Here is a 21,889-nt window from a genome sequence, read left to right as displayed (position 1 = left end):
GCATGCTATCTATCTATGCACCCCCTGGGTCAAGGAATTCTGGCTGGCAGGGGTCTAGGAGAAGAGCCTTTTCTTGTCATGGCTCCTGCCCTCTGGAACATCTTGCCTTCCAGAGTGAGGTGTGCTCCCACCCTCCTGGCCTTCTGCAAAAGTCTGGAGACTTGCCTCTGCCAGTTCATTGGGCCCCCAATGGGGGAATATCGCACTGGAGGTAGTTGATGGGCCAATGGAAGATATCACTCCCCTGCGCATCCTGCCCCTTCCTTCCCCATCTTTAATTACAATTTGTATTTGTACTGTTATCAGTAATATTTCTTTCTCGTGGTTTTATTGTTTTTAACGTTATAGTCACCTGTAGCAAGACAGGTGGCAAATAAATATTCATTCATTCATTCATTCATTCATTCATTCATTCATTCATTCATTCAGCTGCATGCTTCCATTTTCAGGAAAAGTCCCATCCCAGTCCCAGCAGAAAGTACCTTTACATATGTCCCACGGGGTTGTGCCCATCTCCTAAGCCTGCATGAGATGCCGAAAGTGCCATCTGGGGATCACCCACCACGCCAGACACTTTCTCCTCTTCACGACGTTTCAAGCAAGCTGCTTTAGGGTTCAGATTGCGTTCTGGGAGAAAGAGAAGAAAAAAACACGCGCCATGGGAAGGAGGAGAAAACCTAGATGGGGGTAAAAATATCTTGCAATGACCACGGTCTTTCTGATGTCCTCCCCAAGAAGCGTAAGAGAAGGAAAACAGAGGCTGAATATACATGCTGCTCAAGTGAGAGAAAGTACCCCAGCAAGGGAAACAGCAGGGTTTGGGGGAGCTGCAGTAAGGCTGCCACTTGGGCTGCTAGCTGGATAGCTAGACTTTGGGCTGCTCTCAAGGCAGATGGTCACTAGATGGCAGCAAAGAGAAACCAGACAATTCTCACGCTTTGCTGCCACCTAGTGATCAGCTAGTCTGTAAGCAGGCAACAGCTTGCTCTGGATAGCAAGTTCGAACTTGAGATGCTTAGACTCGGCGTACTCCCACCTCTGAAGAGTCATGGGCCGTTTGGTCTTCATTCTAGACACAGAATGACCCTCCGTCCTTTGAGGATCATTTCCGCCATGGTCCACGTGCAGCCGACAGAGCAATAAAGCAAAGCAAAACTTAAGAAGATGTTGCAACCAAAACCGTTCCGCTTAGCGCCCCGAGCAAAGGATGGAAGGGACAGGCATAGAAGACACTCATGCGAAGAAGGGCACGTGGGGGGACATCCCGGAAAGAGACAGCCTCCCACCCATGCAAGAGAATGACCTCAGGGTGGTGGGGCACCCCTAGCGCCGTACCTCGTACTTGCTGTTCCAAGCCTAGAATGACTTGTACTGCTTGCTGAAGGATGATGAGTTTGGTCTGTGCTTTGTCTGTTTTTAAGTGCATCTGGCACATGCGTCCCAGCTCTTTAAAGGCCTCGTTAATGTCCCGTACGCGCACCCTCTCCCTTGCATTATTGGCCATCCGCCTCTCCCGGTCCCTCAGATCTTTGTCCTCCAGGGATAGCGCCTCATCCGTACTGCTGGGTTCACACAGCACCACAGGGGTTAGTCAGGGAGCAAAATGTGACTTGGGAATCGGGGTGGGGGGAGAGAGAGGGGGACGGTGCCAAGGTGTGGTGGAAAAATGTCCACAGGAGGCCACTACAAGCCAAGATGGGCCAGGCCAATTGATCGTAGGGGAACCCTTGAATTGCACCATAGAGCTAAGAAGCTGCCAAGGACTTTGGGGCAGGATTAAAGTCCTCTGCCCTTTATTTCCTAGATGGTCTATTTAAAGAAACAGAAGACTTTTACATGAAATTAATTCCTTCCTTCATCAGAGGAAACCAGTAATCCTCGATGCTAAGGTGAGGACTCTCCTTTGCAAAGTTGAGAGAACCACGGTTTGCGAACAACAAAGCAATCAGTAACGCAAAAGTGGGAACTTCGTCCCCAACCCCTCCCCAAAGACTGGCTGAACAATAGATTCTCCACTGCTATAGTAAAGATTTAAGCCTTAAATAGTAGGAATCGGTATTGTCCATGTATTTGTTTTTATTTTCCCTTAGGGAATTAAAAATAAGACTTGCAATGTCTTTCTCTCTGCTTTTTTAGAAAGGAAGGGGCAAAAAAAAAAAAAAAAAAAAGTAAAATCCAAGTTAAGCATTAAAAATAACGGGCTGTAAACTTGGAGCCCCAATACCATTTTATGGCTTCTGGGCCCCCCTCAGATTGTGTTTTGTAGCAGTACAGTCACATATTTAAGCACAAAGAGTGTAGGATGTTGTAACCCCCCCCTCACCAAAAATAAAACAAGGGGTCTGTGATGCCACTTGAACACCAGCCATGAGCCCACCCATCCAAAATGTCCTCAGGAAATTGACCCTCACACTGGTAGTCCTTGACTTACGACTGATCGAAGTTAACAACCAACCCGAAAAAGGGGACTTACGACCTAAATCTGACGTTCCAACAGTCAAGCCCTCCCTCCACGGTCACCCATTTGCAGGGTCCTGGAGTCACATGACTGCGTTTTATGACGGTTTTGCCCAAAAACGGCACTTATACGATTGGTTTTCAGAAAAACCATGCCCATAAGCGAACCACTGGCTTGCTTAACAACTGAATCACCACCACAATAAAGTCCTAAATTCAGGCTGGTCACGTGATCGATCCATTTTATAACCATTTATGTGTCAAGATGCAAGAAATCAGGAGCCAAGATAGAGTTCAAAAGCACTACAAGTTTATTCAGTGCAATTTATATGCAATAATCTGATCTACTAACGGTCAAGGCAAATTGGCACCAGATTAAGAGTCAATAGACTTCAAGGAGGGCTGGATTTAGGTCTCTTTTGGGGGGGTAGTACCTCCAAACTGATGATGTATTTGACTACACCCTTGGGCTCAGACTGGTCATCTCCTACCTCATGACCATAAAGGGCGGGCTGTTCAACTTTTATTGAGCTACTCTAACCGGTGGGAAGGAATTAGAGAGAAACATCTGGTCCACGTTCTTCAAAATGCTCTTCATTACGTCAAGATTCTCCAGAATTGTTGCCCAATGTGTGTTTGAACGTGGCCTCTCTTCTGAAATCTGAACCCCGTCGTTATGAACTTAAAACTTCATTTGTTGAGTGCCTTAAGTGATTCCTGGTTTCTTCAGTTAATGGGAAAAACATTGCGCTGACATGGACGTGAAAACAGGATCAGAAAGGAAGTGTCAGGCAGGAAAGACCCAGGATCACAGGTGATGTTTTAATTTAAAGTGATTATGCAAAGCGATCCAACCGGTCAGTCCTAGAGGAGATCAACCCTGACTGCTCTTTAGAAGGCCAGATCTTGAAGATGAAACTCAAGTACTTTGGCCACCTAATGAGAAGGAAGGACTCACTGGAGAAGAGCCTAATGATGGGAAAGATTGAGGGCAAAAGAAGAAGGGGACGACAGAGAATGAGGTGGCTGGATGGAGTCACTGAAGCAGTAGGCATGAGCTTAAATGGACTCGAGAGGATGGTAGAGGACAGGAAGGCCTGGAGGAACGTTGTCCATGGGGTCACGATGGGTTGGACACGACTTCGCAACTAACAACAACAAATCCATGGGAATCTAACTAACAGCATTATTTTGGTGTCAGGTAAAGGTTAACATAATTCAAGAGGGGTGAGACTTCACCCATTTGTGGCTACTTAAGAGACTCTAGGCTGAGTCCTCTTTTGATTCCATCCCCAGATTCTGCCACTCCTTCTCTTACAGAAAGAGGGTCATTGGAGAATAGAAAACAGAAGCCACAACTCGCAACTGGCTTTGTAAAGTGGCTTCCTAACACTTGCCACGAATGGGAGCCTATGCAGCAGAAATAAACAAAGCCACTCGTTAAATGAGTCACATCCAATTTTATGACCGCTCAACTCATTAAATGAATCACACCATTGTTTCAGGGAACCCGAGTTCCCCTCCTGACCACATGACCCTAGGATGCTACAGCTGCTGTAAATATATATCAGTTGCCAAGTGCCCAAATTTAGATCACATGACCGTAGGAACACGGTGATGGTCGTAAAGGTGAGAACTGGTCACAAATAGCTTTTTTTCAGCCCCGTCATAACTTCGAACAGTTGTTAAAAGAATGGTTGTAATTCGAGGACTACCTGTACCAGCTCTGGAAAGATCTCCATCTAAAAAAAGAAGAGCCTACTTCTCTGATTCCCATCTTCCCCCAAGCCACCCAATCAGGCAAAATACTGTAGCTTCTAGGTATAATCAAACACAGCATCAAAATTGATTCTGTCTAAAATAATTATGAGCATTGGCAGCATCTTAAACTCTTGGCAGTTTGAACCTAGGAAATCCTTTTCTCTCCCATGACGCCCAGTCACATCCTGTTTTTATACAGGGAGACAGCCTTTTTCCCCCAGAGCAAAAAAAAAATAAAAAAAAAATAAAGAAGAAGAAAAAATCCTTGAAAAGGTAGATATAATTGCCTTCTTTTGACAAGGCATAGTAGATGTCTCCAATGAATTGAGGACACGGGGCAACCATTTTCCACTGGAAATGATTTCCTACTGAAATAGTGTGTGAAGGCACAATTCTAGGGCCTGTGTAGCTTGGAATTAAGCAACCTTTTTCTTATCCAACTAGCAAGACAAAGTAAGATGTATTTTAGTGTGCTCTTCATGTCCAACCTCCTAAAGCAGAGGTCTTCAAACTTGGCAGCTTTAAGACTTGTGGACTTCAACTCCCAGAATTCTCCAGCCAGCATAGCTAAAGCACCCTAAAGCAGAGGTCTTCAAACTTGACAGCTTTAAGACTTGTGGACTTCAACTCCCAGAATTCTCCAGCCAGCATAGCTAAAGCACCCTAAAGCAGAGGTCTTCAAACTTGACAGCTTTAAGACTTGTGGACTTCAACTCCCAGAATTCTCCAGCCAGCTATGCTGGCTGGAGAATTCTGGGGGTTGAAGTCCACAAGTCTTAAAGCTGCCAAGTTTGAAGACCTCTGTACCTAAACCAGTGTTTCTCAATTTAGCCACTTTAAGAGGTCTGTACCGACTTCAGCTGAAGAATTGAAGTCCAGACTTCTTAAAATGGCCACAGTTGAGAAACATTGTCCTAAACTACCAAGGGCAAGGCAGAAAAATATTCAATCTCTGTTGTTACCTCTTGATTTTTCATCTCCAGAACCATCCAAGACAAACTTCTCAATGACTTTATCTTTTCAGTGATTCACTACTTGGGAAGCTGCATTCTGAAAAATGACTCTTTGGTGTAAGCTTCACTTTCAGTCTGGATTCTCCTACGATCTTGTCTGGGAACTCAGCCTAAATCCAGAATGAATTTTTGATCCCATGGCTTTAAAAATTGTGGCTAAAAAAATGTAGGGCTCACTTAAGTGCCGTCTCTTTCTGTTATGTCTTCAAAATTCAGGCAAGGTATGGATTCACAGAGTTTACTTCTCTGAGTTACAGAATTAAAGCCATTCTCCCAGAATTAACACCTTATACACTGAACTACAAATTATCCAAGCAAACTCTGGCCACAACAACCTAAGCAACGGTAGAAGTAACCAAATTTGAAATTAAACCAATGATTGTTATTTTTCCAATAATAACCATGATTAAGTGGAAGCCAAGCCACTTTGCTACACCTGCGTGTGAGTTATCAATACAGCTGACAAGCAAGCCTCATTAAATGCAACAGGACATATTTCCAAGCCAAGTTCACATTTTAAATTCGTAATTATTCAAAGGATTGTCAAATTCAGTTTAAAACTAAAACCTAGATACCCACACCCAACAGGAACTGTAATAGCTAACTATGAATTAAAGAAATATAAGTTGAGGATTATAGCAACCAAAACTGAAGCTGTATCCAAACTCTTGGGATTGCATTTAGCCCTTCGGCTCAGTAGCTCCTGTCACAGAAGGAATCCAGACTGTTCCTGTGCTATAATAATCCTGTGCAATCCCAAAGCAAATTTAAACTTTAGCAGAGTATTGAGAATAGCTATCAGTTGTAAGTGCTGCCCGATTAACACCAGCTAGATGTTCCACAGAGTTTTTGGCCTTTATAAAATAAAGTACCACACTCTCAAAAGGATAGCAACATAATACCTTCTTAAATAAATTCGTAACTGATGGGATTGAAAGGGAGAAGAGAAAGCCCTACAGAAAACGCATCCAAGGTACTAGAAGAAGTAGAAGTTTGCATTTAGTGAGGATCCCGTTCTAACTTCAATCTTCACTGCTGAAAAATGCTATGGGCTGCCTTTTCTAGGATGATAGATGTCAACTCTCAGAAATATGAAGCTCATCTTATGGATGGTGTCTCTTCTTAAACTCTCTGATAAAAATGTCCAAGGGATCAAAAATATCCATAGAAGAGAATATTTGACATTCAGGGTTGAACTGCGGGGTCCTTGCGTGTTCTCTGAGCTGCGTTCTTGCTGATATTACAGTATCCAACTAGGTAACTAGGGAAGGGCTAGCACTGATCTTACCTAGTCGGTTAATGGAGTATCTGCAAGAAAACAAGCCAGTTCAGGAAGAAGCAAGGACTCCAACAAAGATATCCAATTGGAAAGTATTTTTTTCCCCAGGGGGATTAAACGTAGGAATGCCAACTGCTCACCAGTCAAGGCAAAACTTTGCTCATCTTCTACCTCAGGTAAAATGCTATGTATTTTTTTTTGAAATCGAAAACTGAACTCCAGATGAGAGGACCACGCGCCAACTCTTCCGCTCACAGATTGTTCCTTTCCTGCTCCCTATACCAACCCACCTCCCCACTCCTGTTTTTCCTTTCTCTCTCTCTCTCTCTCTCTCTCTGAGCAAGCAGCAAGTACAAGGTAGAGGGTGGGAACCACCGAGAGGTCACGGCTGGGGACTGTCTGTAGGAAAGCAGGTAAAAGGATTGGGGGAGAAGGGGAGAAGAACAAGAAAACGTTGGACAAGGAAATCAAAGTTATATACATGTTATGACAGGCAAAAAAAGGGAAACAAAAAGTGAAAGAGAGAAAAAGAGAGAGAGAAAAGCATAAATGAATTCCAGCATTGCAACATGACAGCAGAGTACAAAACAGGCTGTGGATCTTGACGGTAAATGCAGCCGCCTCTCTTGAGGAAAAGAGTCAAATCTGCCAAGGTAACCCCACGGGATGGGTTTCCAAAGAAAGGAAGGTTAGATGCTCACATGCAGAGCCAAGCATTTGCAGCATTCCCAGAAGGAAAAAAAATTAGCACAACTACACTGGGTGGGAGTCTGTCTTTCTCCTTTAGGGTAGCCACAGAGACCCATTTCAAATTTCCTTTCCCTCTTCTCCTTCCTCCCTCCCTCCAGGACATTCTGCATCCTAGAATCCTAACGGTAATCCTTGAATTCTACCTTTGCAGGGATGACTTCTGACGTTTAAGTTGGGATCTGGGACTACGGGACCCAACTGGAAGACTTGGGTTATAGACAGAAAATGACCTTCATAGTCAGAACCTCACACATTTCGATGTAAGTAAAATCCCAGGTCCTCTGAACATCTTTCGCTGGTTCAAGTTGCTGGTCCCAGATCTTAAAACTACCACAAGCTCGGACACAAATGTGTCCATCAGGTGTTATGTTCCCTATTCTCCTTGTATACCTGCTTGTCAAGGTATCACGCATGGTCAAAATTCAGTCATTCCTGGTGATGGGCAGAGAGAGAGAGAAACACCCTGAAGAACTACACCACAGGTTACATGTGTGCCTTGAGACTATTCTAGGCAGAGGGGTTTACGGTAATGTATTTTCCACAGGGAATTTTCCTCACAGGATGAGAAATGGTCCCACCAAAAAAAGGTCTCGAATGGGGAAGCAGAGGTAGTAACCTAGAAGACATGGTACCATTTCTTTTCAGCGTCGAGGATTTCCCAAACCCTAAATCTACATTTTACTACAGGTACCCCTTGACTTACGAGCACAGTTGGGCCCAAAATTTATGTTGCTAAGGGAGATGTTTGTTGTAAAATTTGTTGTAAAATTTTGCCCCATTTTATGACTTTTCTTGGCACAGTTGTTAAAGAAATGACGGCAGTTGTTAAGTGAATCTGGCTTCCCCAATGACTTTGCTTGTCCGAAGGTCGCAAAAGGTGATCACATGACCCCAGGACACTGCGACCCAGTGGTGGGTTGCTACCGGTTCGGGCGAATCGGTAGCGGCGGGAGGCTCTGCCCACCCACCCGGATGTCTCTGCGCATGCGCAGAAGTAGTGACAGGATTTGAAACCCAATATTGTTGTGACCGTCATAAATACATGCCCATGGCCAAACGTCTGGGTTTTGATCACATGACCATGGGGATGCTGCACCAGTTGTTAATGTGAAACGTGGTCATAAGATGCTTTTTTCAGTGTCGTTGTAATGGTCGCTAAATGAATGTTTGTAAGTCGAGGACTATCTATACTTAAGAGGCATGTACGAAAATGTTCTAGGAGGCTGGGGCCGGAAAGGGCGTTCCAATCAATAAGAAGGATATGGTATACATGGTTTTGCTGTGAACTCATCCTCAGTATGCACGAGAGCCTTGGTCTTTGCAGACGCTGCCCTTTCCCCATATTTAGCAACAAAGCGCTGAGGTCCAAGGTGGGCCGCCCTCTACAGCGCTAAGTAGCAGAGAAGGGAAGGAGGGAGAGAGAAGCAGAGTCCCCGCACAGGCACGAGGCTGGCTGGCATGCAGAAAGTGCAGCTTCTTTCTTATTCCAAATGCAACACAGGAATTACAGGGGATGCAAAACAGAACAAAAAACAAAATGGAACAGAGAAGTAAAACACAAAACCAAACTTAAGGCATCGTCATAAAAAAAAAAAAAAAGGATGCAGGAAAACGTCAGCAGGATGGAGAGCGTCGGGCAGGCCTGCCCACCACGGTGGGCCGGGGGCAAGGTTGAAAGGATCAGACAGACAGCCCCATGCCGTTCCGAAACGTCACCACATCGGAAGCCTCCACTGACCTCTAACTTGTTGTTCCAGATTCAGAATAACCGACACAGCCTGATGTAGGATTAGCAGTTTGGTCTGTGGTTTTTCGCTGTTAAGGTGTAGCTGGCACATGCGCCCAAGCTCTTTAAAGGCCTCGTTGATGTCGCGGACCCTCAGGCGCTCCCGAGCGTTATTGGCCACCCGCCTCTCTTTCTCTCGCTCGGCTTTTTGCTCTGGGGGAAGAAGGTCGTCCTCCTCATCCTCATCTTGACTGATAATTTGAAATAAGAATGAAACAAGGAGAAGGGGGGACATTTTTCGTGTGTGCACACCTCGGCACCGGAATATGTTCACAAAAAAAAAAAAAAAAAGGAAAACTGTAATACATATAATACACACATGTGCGCACCCCTACATGCACACACGACAGAAAACAAACATATCACAATGGCGTTTTTTTTTTTAAAAAAAAGATATTTGAAAAGGAAAAGTAGAAATTAATCTATTTTGCCATCATTGGTCAATATTTACTACAGGAATGCCTGACAGGGCCCCCAACCCCGCAATGTTCTGAATGGCGCCGTATTCGCTAAATAAAATTTGTCCTAGATTGTCAGGCTGTCCTAGAGCACATTTTTACATTTGTGTGAGATAAAAAGAGAGACTCAAGGAAGTAAGCCATGCCTTTCTCTTCTACTCAGGACCTTTGCAGGGAAATGGCGGGCGGGGAGACAAAGGATCAGGGAAGACAAATAAAACCAAAAGCTGTAAGTCAAATTGTCTCGATAGGATGCTTCTGCTTCTCCACAATTTCTCAAGGAAAAGTAGCAAAATTTGAAAATATTCATGCACCGAATAAAATTAAAATTAATTTGGGGGGGAAAAAAACCCACCACCAATATATTTGATCTTCTTTCAATTAGCCAGCCAAAGGAATTGCCTGGCTGGAAAATCCCTCCTCTGTGAGGGAGATGGATGGCTTCTAAATTTACTAAATAAAATGAATAAAAATTAGATGGAGGTTCTTCCTGATCCATTTCTCCAACAAGGCAACCTGCCCCAGTCTTGCAAAAAAGTTGGCCCTTTAATATTTGTAGTAGGTTCCTAGAGGTTTGAAAACAGTGGGTGGATTCTCCTTAAGCCTGAAAGGTTTTTGGAGGAGGCTGTTTTGCCTTAGGCTTCCTTTACAGGGTCAGGATTTTGTCCTGCCCGGTTAGCCTCCAAAGGGAACAGAGAAAGGTTGAGACCTGTTCAGTGAGCACCTTGTTCTGGTTCGAGATGGCTTCAGTTCCTTTTTCTCCTCTTCTGAATTGTCAGCCACTGACGTGTTTTCGTCATCCTCCTTGTCCTCCCGCTTGATCTCGCTGGTGCCAGATGAGACGCTGGCCCTTCCCAGGCCCCCAGTCAAGCCTGCAATGGGACCAAACCAAGTAGAAGGTTGACCCAAGGATAAAGTGAGAAATGTAGGAAAATCACCCTTTCTCCTCACCTATAACCTGAGTTTATTTATTTGTTCAACTTGTATGCCACCTTTCTCCAGACTCAAGGCGGCTTACAATACATTTAAAAACCATATATAAAATATTAAAAGTTAAACCATTAAAAACAATTAAAACCCATTCACACCATTCATGGCTGGATCTCGCCAAATCGCAGCAGCGAGATCAACGGCCCAAGGCCCGCCGGAAGAGCCAGGTCTTCACCGCTTTTCGGAAGGCCAATAGGGTGGGAATGGTCCGGACCTCAGGAGGTAACTGGTTCCAGAGAGCTGGGGCAGCCGCAGAGAAGACCCTCCCCCACGGGTCCGCCAGCTGGCATTGTTTAGCTGACGGGACCCGGAGGAGACCAACTCTGTGGGATCTTACCAGTTGTAAGATTGTAAGAGTTGTAAGTTGAAATCTTCAGCATGATTGTACTTAAGGCAGCAGACTAGAAACCAGAAAGTTGTGGGTTCTAGTCCCGCCTTAGGTGTGAAAGCTGGCTGGGTGACTTTGGGCCAATCACCAGGAGACTTGTGAGTTCTAATCCCACTTTAGGCATGAAAGCCAGCTGGGCCAATCACCAGGGGACTGTGAGTTCTGGTCCCGCCTTAAGCACAAAAGCCAGCGGGGTGACTTTGGACTCTCTCTCAGCCCAAGTCACCTCACATGGTGGTTGTTGTGGGGAAAAATAGGAGGAAGAAATAATACTTATGTTCACTGCCTTGTGTTATTTATAAAAATAATAAAGGCAGGATAAAAAAAAAATCTAAAACTAAAACCTCTAAAATAATAATTAATGAAATCATTTTTGATTCTAAGTTGCAGATTCACATGAAGAGAGAGATCCCAAAGGTTTTTGGGGGTTTTTTTGTCAAAAGGTTTTTCCTTGACGACATTTTGCTTCTCATTCAAGAAACTTCTTCAGTTCTGACAGTCAGAACTGAAAAAAGCATCTTTGGGACAAAATCATGACATGGATTGACTGAGAATCTCCATAGACACGAAGAGGGAGGATTAGTCTCATGGAGAAGAGTCCATTTACTTTGGTTCCTTTCCTTTAATTATAAAGGGAAAATATCGACTGTAATTTTGCAAGAGCTTCAATATCTCACTTGTCCGGTACCCTACCTTGCACCAGCCAAGAGACTGGGGGTTTTGAGATTCAGCATTCAAATTGTGCAACTCAGCCTTACCGCTAAAGGCATCTGAAGACTGTCCTCTGCTGAGGTCAGGAAGCGAGCTGGTCTGGGCAGGGAGAGCAACATGGTTGTGGAGAAGACCAGGATTGTTAGAGAGGCCGTCTTCAGGGTGACCTCCCCCCACCTGCCAAAAAGAACAGCAACAAGGTCCAGAGAGGCCAATATGTCAGTGATGCTGAACTGGGGAATTCTGGGAGTTGAAGTCCACACATTTTGAAGTCCCCAAGGTTGAGAAACACTGCCTTTGGCAGCGCTTAGTGACCAAGTGTAGAACTTTGAAAGTGGGCATATCAGCCCCTCTTTTAAAGCCTCAGTTTTCATTAGTGAACCACAGCAAATGCCTCGAGAGGAAATGGTGAACAAATTTAATAATAATGCCAGGATTGTTTTAAGTACTGGTTGCTAATCAAACAATACAATTCAGGTTTGAACATAACGCTAAGCCATTAGTCCAGTATGCCTATAGGTAGGGAATCTCTGCGGATTTTACTCTCTTAGTTGTAGAAGGCAGTGTTCATCTCCGATTCAAGTCCAAAGACATTTCTGCAGTCATGTGGCCAGCATGACATCATGGAGCGCTGTTATCTTCCCACTGGTACCTATTTATCTACTCACATTTGCATGCTTTCAAACTGCTAGGTTGGCAGGAGCTGGGGCAAGGACGAGGAGCTCACCCCATCGCGTGGTGCTCGGGGCTCGAACATGGGCTGCTGGTTTTCCAGCTGATAAACCCAGCGTCTTAACGGCTGAACCATTGTGCTGCCCAGTATGCCTGTATTAGAACTTAATCTGATGTGTAAACCAGGTCTACAGATAGGAATTTTAGATCTAGCAGCCCTTTCATAGAATCCTAAATACGCATTCTGACTATCAACTGCTATCAAGTGTCTGCAGGGCGTGGTTAGGAAAGGGCAGGATGACCGTTACAGCGGTGTTACTGAAGCTCCACCTGATTTTGAGTGAGTCATGAAGCATGTAAAAACAGGCAGAGGTTGATTCATGGAAAAATAAAAATAAATCAAGTTCTACAATATTGTGGGGTTCCTTGGTGCTATCTGAGCTTGGTGGCTTTCTTGCAGTTTTGGTTTCATTACCAAATTAATAACAACATCAGTGCAAAGCTGGTGATTTGACCGATGAGATTGGGAAAAAAAACCCCAGACTTCAGATTAGACAGTTTCCTATAACCCAGCCCTGAATAACCAACTTGACATTTTGTAGGGTGCAACCCAAATTTGGAAGAAGGAAAAATCCCACTCGGCTGTGAAACTCTAAAGCTGTCGGAGAAAAGTTGGATAAAATTATATTGCTGAATGTAGAGGCCATTGGAAACTGCCTTTTGATCTCAAGATACCCTGACTTCTGTCCCTCAGCCATGACCTTTTATCATAGAATATTCTCCTTTCCGCCTCTCGACCGGTACAACAAAGTCTCAGCCCACAATGAAAGGGTCTAAATTTGGTAGGACTTTTGAATATGGAGAATGTTACACAGCCTGCAAGAAGGATTTTTAACATGGACAGCCCAGAGTTCAGTGGAGGAAATCTCCAGCATCTACAAGGAAAAGGTGGTTTGACTGCTAGTTATACTAAGCTCGATTAGTCATAGAATTAGAATAGAATAGAATTTTTTTTTTATTGGCCAAGTGTGATTGGACACACAAGAAATTTGTCTTCGTGGAGAACTTCTGCTCTCCTGATGCTTTGGACCAATCAAGTCCCATCAACCTCCAACTGTATGTCTAAAGTCAATGGATTCTAGGAACCGTGGACCAAAATGCCTGGATCAGGTGGATTAATAGTCAAGTTATGCAAATAGGCCTTTAAAAAGCTTCTTGGAAGGAGAAGCCATAAAATTTTGAATGGTAGAGCATGTCTGAAACACAGCCCTCTCCCCTCTCCCCCAAATCCTATCTTACCAAGTTCGTATGCCGACTAGTAATTGGCAAGACAGAAGCCGGGGAGAAAGACTGGCTAAGGCTGCCCACAGAAGTGCTGTGCGCAGAAGCGGATGCCAACAAGTCGTGAATGTCCCTGTGGTTGGTCTGGCCCACTGCATGGCTCCTCAGCACATGGATGGCTTCGTCCAAGTGGTCTTCCATTTTGTTTTGCTTGAAGGATGGAAGAGAGGGAAAGAATGTGAAACAGGAGCCCACCATAGCCACTGCGGGGAGGTGGGGAGGTGCATGCCAACAATTGCGATTCAGGCACCAAACCAAGCATGAAGTTAAAAACAAAAAGCAAACACAGACAACATTTGAAAATTGGACACGAGGCTTTCTTTACAGTCCTGATCAGGTAGGCCATTGCTAGGCTGATTTTTCAGGCAGAAGAGCCAAGGTTAAAAAGAAAGCAGCTTTGGGGATATTATCAAGCAATGTAGAATAGGCTGGTGGACAATCAAAATTATGCTACCCTGTTTCCCCCAAAATAAGTCATCCCCTGATAATAAGCCCAATCGGGCTTTTGAGCGCATGGCAATAAGGCCAAGCGCCTATTTCAGGGTTCAAAAAAATATAAGACAGGGTCTTATTTTCGGGGAAACACAGTACTACTAAGGTTGCCATTTCAACTGCTATCTGCTAGGAACTTATAGATAGTTCTCGATTTATGACTACAACTGGGAGTGGAAAATTGATTATAAAGCAACGAAGTTATTATATGGTTAAATGATCATGATTTGTGACCTTTCCTGACAGCTTCCCCATTGACCTGCCAGCTGGGAAGATTGCAAATGGCGATCACACGAGACCCTGGGATGCTCTAACCTTTGTAAAGGTGAGCTGGTTGCCAAGCACCCAAAGTCCGATGATATGACCACCACGGAAAGGCTGTTTTTTCCAGTGCCGTTGTAACTTTGAATGGTTGGTAAACGAATGGTTGTAAATCAAGGACTACTTGTAATTATTTATCACAAAAACCAATGGCAAGTATGAGGTTGAGGGATACTTACCAAAGTATGGAGGGTGCCTTCGTAGCTTGGAGATAAGGCACCCTGTCCACTTGTTCGGGGCCACTGCGAAGAACCTGAGTAGAGGAAAAACAGCAGGGGACATTTTGCCCATTAACAAATACGTCTGATAGATAGATAGCAAAGACATCCTTTCTCTTCACAACTGCCAGGAAATACTTTCGGGATGATAGAAGTAGTTCAGGGATGAACTGTGGAATTTTTGGTGCTCTCAGAGCTGGGCTGTTTTTCCAGACATTTCATTACCCAACTAAGCAACATCATCAGTGCATTGCAAACAAATAAACAACCAAGCAAACTCTGGGAGCCCTAATTACTCCACCTTTCCAGGACTCATCAAAAGCCAGATGGAACTTCGGGAGTTCCATCAGAATCAATCACTCCTTACAGCCAATTTTATTAAAACTCGGGAATTTAAAAATGTGTGGACTCCAACTCCCAGAATTCCTCAACCAGCATGCTGACTGGGTAATTCTGGAAGTTATAATAATAACTTTTATTTGCGGGTCTCAGACCAAAATACAAATATAATTGCAAAAGAACGTGGTGAAAGTAACATCATAAACAGTTGGCTATCAGAAGCCTTGGCTGAGAGGAATTACATCGTTCTCCTCTAATAGTTACAGCTCTTAAGAAAAATTTAGAAACCTGAATAGTAATGTGTGAGGAGCCATCCCCTGGCTTAAACAATATAAGGTCAAATTATTGGCATTGGATCCAAAGAGATCTGTTTCTAAGAGAGATAGTAATTTAGTTCTCCCTGTGTTATACATAGGGCAGTATAAAAGAACATGCTCCACAGTTTCAACCTCAGCTCCGCTCACTTATTAGGAGCCTCTTGAATCGTCTGTCCAGCAATGCAAAGGGCAAGACGTTGAAACGAGCAAGGGAGAAGACTCTTCTATACTTAGGGATGGTTAAAGTATAAAAATATGAGGCCATCTCCATAATTGTTAAATTGGCTGAAGATCAGAGGGGAGGAGGTTTTATTAGCTCTAGCTCTTAGATATTGCAAGTCTATGTCCACAAGCCGTTGGACTACCCTAGATTGGGCGTCCTTAAGGCCACAGTCTCCCAATGCATCCCCCGAAAAACCTAGCAGGTGGAGTTTCTTCGTCAGCTCCCTCTCCCATTGAGAAGTATAGGAGTCAGCTAACACCAGGGAGAGGTAACTACCAGGGGCTGCCAAAAAGAGCGCCCGAAACCACCATTTAAAGGTGGATTCTGGAAGTTGAAGTCCACACATCTTAAAGTTGCTGAGCTTGAGAACCGGCATTATAGTCTTTTCCTTCCATTAGAAATGTGCTCGCTTCCATCCCTGTCACAGAAATGTCAACAAGGAAGCACCACCGCATCTTGGAAATGCATTTCATGTTTTAATGATGGCTTTTCCCCTCTACCTAGAAGATAGATAGAAACTGCATTGTAATCTTCTTTTCATATATCATTTAAAAAGCCAGGACAAAATGAATTGGGCAGGGAAGAAGATAAAGAAGATGGAGCCTTGTACAGGTCAGTTTTTACAAGCCACACTGCTTAGTGAAGAGGATTATTTTTTGAAACCCAACTTGCCATGAGTTTGCGTGCAGTTCTTCCATGTGACAGCAGGTGGAGCCAACAACCCACAAACTTCAGATCTGTTGATTTCCAACATATACCCTGGAGCCATAACTGTGCAGCTAAGCCTTAATAAATCTCAGACTAAGGCTGTCTCAATCTCAGGTTAACAGGACATTTTGTGGTCAAAGGGTTGCCTTTAGCTAGTAGTCTTAAGGAAAATTCACTTGCATTTTATTCTTCTGTTGTAGTTATTACACATTCCCTTAGGTCTTTGGAAGTAGGCAAACACGCAGTATAGAAAACTGTATTCCGACATCACACTTTTCAGTCCGGTACAAAACCAAGATGACAGCACTCTGTGACGTCATGCTGGCCAGATTACCGCAAAAATATCTTCAGACAGCGCTGGCTCAATGGCCTTGAAACAGATACGAGCACCACCCTCTAGAATAAGTAACGACTAGTGGAGTAAAATCCTTTACCTCCTTTAAAGGGACTCCTTTACCTTTACTTTACAAAACCAAGAATTTTAAATCACTTTCTGCAAAACCTTCTATTAGCATTAGTTAAACCCACAAGTACTTCTCTGTATTATTCCCCTATTTCATCAGAGTTCTGTTCACATGCAAAAGAATTAAAGGACATATTTTTCACGTCTTAAAGAAGAGGAATGAAAGAATTCCACTGGCAACCAACTTCGGTGGATATAGAAGTTTGATTGAGTGAATCTCTATACTAGTGTTTTTCAAACTTGGCAACCTGAAGATGTGTGGCCTTCAAATCCCAGAATTCCCCAGCCAGTCATGCTGGATGGGGAATTCTGGGAGCTGAAGTCCTTACATCTTCAGGTTGCCAAGTTTGAAAAACACTGGTGTAGACCTTGCTCAATAGGTTGTAAGGGGCGAGCTTACAAAAACTGAATACTTTCCTCATTTTGCTGAATCCAGACATTAGATACAGACGGAGGACCTGAATTGTTTGCATGGATACCACGTATTCTGCATGTTACCCCAAACTGGATCACGGGGCTAACACTGGAACAGGTTCAGAATAAGAAGGGTCATTTATCTTGAAAAACTCATTGATGAAATGCCAATCCCAGCTTCTCCTCTGAGATTTCCGCACACTGTTGCTTGTTCTAGATTTATACTGCTTTTACATGGGCAAAATTTTACAGCTTACCTGTTATTCCCTGAGGGGAGCCCACCGGAGTGGATGGGTTCGAAGAGAAATTATTGCTAGAATGATCTGGAGAGTAGATCTGGGGAGGAAGAAAAAAGAAAAGAGTTTGGGAGAAGAAACGGAGGGGAAAATATCATGCTTAAATACTCCTGAAAAACCAAGTCCTCTTTTTTTTTTGCTTGAGGTTGGCCACAATTGGGACCAGAATTTCCATTGCTAAACAAGGCGGTTGTTAAGTGAATCACATGGTCATTAAGCTTCCCCCGTTGACTTTGGGAATCCAGCTTCCCCCATTGGACTTTGCTTGTCGGAAGCTGGCTGGGAAGGTTACAAATGGCGATCATGTGACCCCAGGAGGCTGCAACCTTTGTACATACATGCTTGGTTGCCAAGTGCCCGAATTCTGATCTTGTGACTATGGAGATGCTGAAACACTTATTAAGTGCGAGGATGGGTCATAAGCAGTGGTGAAATCCTCCAAGGCCTGCTACCGTTTGCTGCACACACGCATGCACGGTGCGCACCAAAGGCAAGCTTGCGCACCTCAGGCGCTATCGCGCAGCGCTGAAAAAGAAAGCTTAAGAAGCCTTTTCTAAGGTAAGCAGAACAGTGGGGGGCGGGGCAGGGGGGAAGAACAGCTGTATCGTGTGATTTAGATTCTCTAGAAAGCAGGATTTCCTGCTTTCTAGTGAATATAAATCGCGGGGCACAGCTGATTGTTGGAAATACCGGTTTGTCCGAACTGGTAGCATTTTTTTTTACTACCGATTTGCCCGAACCGGTCCAAACTGGTAGCATTTCACCCTTGGTCATGTCACATTTTCTGTGCAGTTGTAACTTTGAATGGTCACTAAAGAAATGGTTGTAAGCTGAGGACAGCCTATAATAAACAAACAGTTCTTTACAGTTGTAGTTCCAACAGATCTACGTTGTGCTAGTTTTGGACGTCTTCCATAAACAATGGTACAAAGCGTCAGCAGATAAAAATCAAAGGTTATTAGAATGAGAAATCATAATGAGACTTACTGAAGCTAATGCTTTTCCAAGTGCATCCCCTGAACTGCCAGCGGTGGTTCCTCGATTGCCTGAAGGAAGAGAAGATTAAAATCAGGAAGGACAAATAAACAAATGGAATATCAAGCCCAGAAATTTTAGGACTACAAATGAACCAATACAAGAAATTCTGAGTTTGGAACATCGGGATGCCTTACGGACGGTCACTCATGCTCTCGTCACATCCCGCCTGGACTACTGTAATGATCTCTACATGGGGCTCCCCTTGAGGAGCACCTGGAGGCTCCAGCTGGTCCAGAATACGACCGCACAGGTGGTTATGGGGGCGACTCGGCACTCCCATGTAACACCTCTCCTGCGCGAGCTGCACTGGCTCCCGGTGGTCTTCCGGGTGCGCTTCAAGGTATTGGTTACCACCTTTAGAGCGCTCCATGGCTTAGGACCCGGATATTTACGAGACCGCCTTCTGCCACCGATAGCCTCCCACCGACCAGTACGCTCCCACAGAGAGGGGCTCCTCAGGGTGCCGTCGGTCAAACTATGTCGACTGGCGGCCCCCATGGGGAGAGCCTTCTCTGTGGGGGCACCTACCCTCTGGAATGAGCTGCCCCCGGAGATACGGCGGATCCCGGATCTTCGCACCTTTCACCGTTCCCTAAAGACGTTTTTATTCCAGCAAGCCGGGCTGGCCTAACTTTTTAAAATTGTTTTAATTTTTAACTTGTTTATGGGTCTTAATACAGGGGTGTTTTTAATTGTGGGCCAAATGAATTTAATTGGATTTTAATATTGTTTTAAAATTTTGTATTTCTTGTGTTTTATCTGTTGGCTGTTCACCGCCCCGAGACCTTCGGGAGAAGGGCGGTATATAAATATAAACAACAACAATAATAATAATAATTCCCATTGGAAAGTCTCTGTAAAAACTTCTTGAATATGTTTGTTTTGTTGGTATTAGAAACATATTGAGTATTCTGCATGCAGAAGTCTCTTGATCACCCATTCTTTACTGGAGGCATGACGACATACATGGTCATCCATGATATGTGCTACTTATCATCCAACTTACCAAAGAAATTATTTTTAATTTATCAAGGTTAGAACCAATCTAGAACCAGGGAGAAATTTCCTGCCCATGACAACAATTAGTCAGTGGAACAGCTTGCCTCTAGAAGTTGTGGGTGATCCAACAAAGGAGGTTTTTAAAAACAGATTGGACAACATTTGTCTGAAATGGTAGAGGGTTTCCTGCTTGAGCAGGAGGATGGACTAGAAGACCTCCAAGGTCCCTTCCAACTCTGTTATTCTGTTATTATTCAATTAGGATACCAAAAAAAAAAAAAAGCATTTTGGCTTAATGGTTGCTCCTGCTGGGAATTTTAACTTAAAAAAATATTACTGTTTTCCAATTGTTTATAGGTTGGGTGTTATGTAGCTTTGACTACCACCTCCCAAACATTATGACTATAGGAAATAAAGCTAAGAGCCAAAACATGTTCCAAGTTCCCCATTTTTATACAAGGAACATTCAAATGTCTCATGTTATCCAAAACTTGGGACAAAGTGTTAGAAACATGGAAACACTTTGTCCAAACCCAGGGAATTCACATTTTATTTATTTCATCCAGTTACAATGCACTCAAGCCAGGCTCAAAGTGACTAGTAACAGGAGAAAAAAAATCACATTAAAATAGAACCCATTATAAATCAAACAGAACAAAGCAATGGTACCCAAAGGAACAGCTACGACATTAAATCCATAGACTGTCCGTCCCCCATCTGTCTTTGGGGATGGGATGAATGCAAATGCTTAGGAAAACATGAGTGAGATGTGTTTTTTCCTGTTCCTTGGCTAAAACACCTCTTTCCTCTACAGGGACGGGATCTGAGACTCTGACTGGCCCCTTTCCACTCAGATTTTGTGACCCGGGGGTGGGGGGGAGGATGTGTCCATGAAGAGGGGCTGATGATATCTGGTGACTTAACACTCGGGGCTAAATCCCTTTTCTGGGGACACTGATCAGTCAACCTCCCAGTGACTTTATTTCCACCACCAACCACTTTCCCCAAATCTATAGAAGGAATTAGAGGCCCTTTCAAAGGGATTGCAGTCTTTATTTAATTTTTCTTAATTGCAGGGAAATAAGTTATTTGTATCCCACCTTTATTATATTTACAAATAACTCAAGGCAGCAAACATATCCAATAAAACTTGCTCCCCCTATTTTCTCCACAACAAGCACCCTGTGAAGTACGTTGGGCTGAGAGAGAGTGACGGGCCCAAAGCCACCCAGCCACCTTTCGTGGCTAAGGTGGGACTCGGAACTCATGGCCTGCCCCTTTCATTAATTGTTAATAAAATAATTATCAATAATATTAACAATAATAATATAATATTAATAATAATTATTAACCATTATAAAATTGTTCACTTTATTAATTTAAAAACACTAAGAGAAAAGATTTGTAACAGGTTCACATGAGAATGAGGTGACTGGAAGGCTGGATTCAGCGTCAGCCCCCAGCGTTTTCCCAATGGATCTAAATCACCCGGTCTCTTCTTCCCTGATCCGCATTATCCCCACCCCCACCCACCCCCCCGTTCTAATCCTTGTTTATAACAGCAGCTCCCAGGGACTGCTGTATTTTGTCTCACTTGGGTGCCTCTAGGATTTGTCGGGCCTCTATGGCTGAAGTTGATTAAATTAAAAATGGGCCCCTTCCTTAAGTAAGTAAAGTAAAGGCAACCTCCACTTCCAACCATTTTGAGGGAACCGGCAGATGAATCGAGGTGACATTTAGTCTCTTTCCTCCCCTCCCCAAGCAGCAGTGTGAGGGGAGGGCAGGAGGATTAAGAACAAGTCTTCAAGTCTATATGTAATAAACATGTGACGGATGAAGATTCTATGTCTGGCTGTCAAAAAGGGGAGACATTACTAAGTACGTCCCCCAGACAGGAGCTTAAAGCTAAATAGATCTATTTCCGTCTGCTGGGCTCCCCTGGCCCAAAGCCACTCTTGAGGGATTAACCTTCATGTGCCAGGAAGACACGAGAAGGGGAGGAATTTGCATTAGAAGAGTGGCAGTGCACCCAAAGCAGGTTATGTGGGTGTATGATTAGAAAGCAGACACGTCCAGAGTTATTTCTGCCCCATTCTTCTCCCTTCCACCATAGTTGGTGCCCCATAGCATGCTTCTAAATCTAAAATCCACCCAAGTGCTTGAAATTTCTTCAACAGTCTCACAGTATTCGAAAATCTCATGGGTTGCCACAAAGAAGAGGGAGTGAAGCTATTCTCCAAAGCACCTGAGGGTAGGACAAGAAGTAACGGGTGGAAACTAATCAAGGAGAGAAGCAACTTAGAACTAAGGAGAAATTTCCTGACAGTTAGAACAATTAATCAGTGGAACAGCTTGCCTCCCAGAGGTTGTGAATGCTCCAACACTGGGGAGTTTTTAAGAAGAGGTTGGATAACTATTTGTCTGAAGTGGTGTAGGGTTTCCTGCCTAAGCAGGG

At 43.9% G+C, this 21,889-nt stretch overlaps 1 protein-coding gene across 5 annotated transcripts in view; it reads right to left on the bottom strand.

Moving 5' to 3' along the window:
- The window catches only part of TCF3 (transcription factor 3), a 132,607-nt gene that overhangs the window by 6,059 nt on the left and 104,659 nt on the right, over positions 1–21,889 (bottom strand). The window contains exons 12-19 of one of the 5 annotated variants that reach the window (XM_070943820.1): positions 18,385–18,443; positions 17,359–17,437; positions 14,599–14,672; positions 13,565–13,756; positions 11,641–11,770; positions 10,214–10,376; positions 8,999–9,237; positions 483–627 (exon numbers count right to left, since the gene is read on the bottom strand). In XM_070943820.1, the coding sequence (XP_070799921.1) occupies positions 485–627; positions 8,999–9,237; positions 10,214–10,376; positions 11,641–11,770; positions 13,565–13,756; positions 14,599–14,672; positions 17,359–17,437; positions 18,385–18,443 (1,079 nt within the window). In that variant the 3' untranslated portion in view covers positions 483–484. Of the gene's footprint in view, positions 1–482; positions 628–1,335; positions 1,563–8,998; positions 9,238–10,213; positions 10,377–11,640; positions 11,771–13,564; positions 13,757–14,598; positions 14,673–17,358; positions 17,438–18,384; positions 18,444–21,889 lie in introns of those variants that run through there. The other 4 variants (XM_070943826.1, XM_070943834.1, XM_070943843.1 and 1 more) reach the window with 4 other exon arrangements.

Source organism: Pituophis catenifer, unplaced genomic scaffold (assembly GCF_029215685.1).
Source record: "Pituophis catenifer annectens isolate HBS135680 unplaced genomic scaffold, rPitCat1.0.hap2 SCAF_1, whole genome shotgun sequence".
Taxonomy (NCBI): Eukaryota; Metazoa; Chordata; class Lepidosauria; order Squamata; family Colubridae; genus Pituophis; species Pituophis catenifer.
Note: the sequence above shows the minus strand (reverse complement) of the source record. Positions and strands in the feature narration are given on the sequence as shown.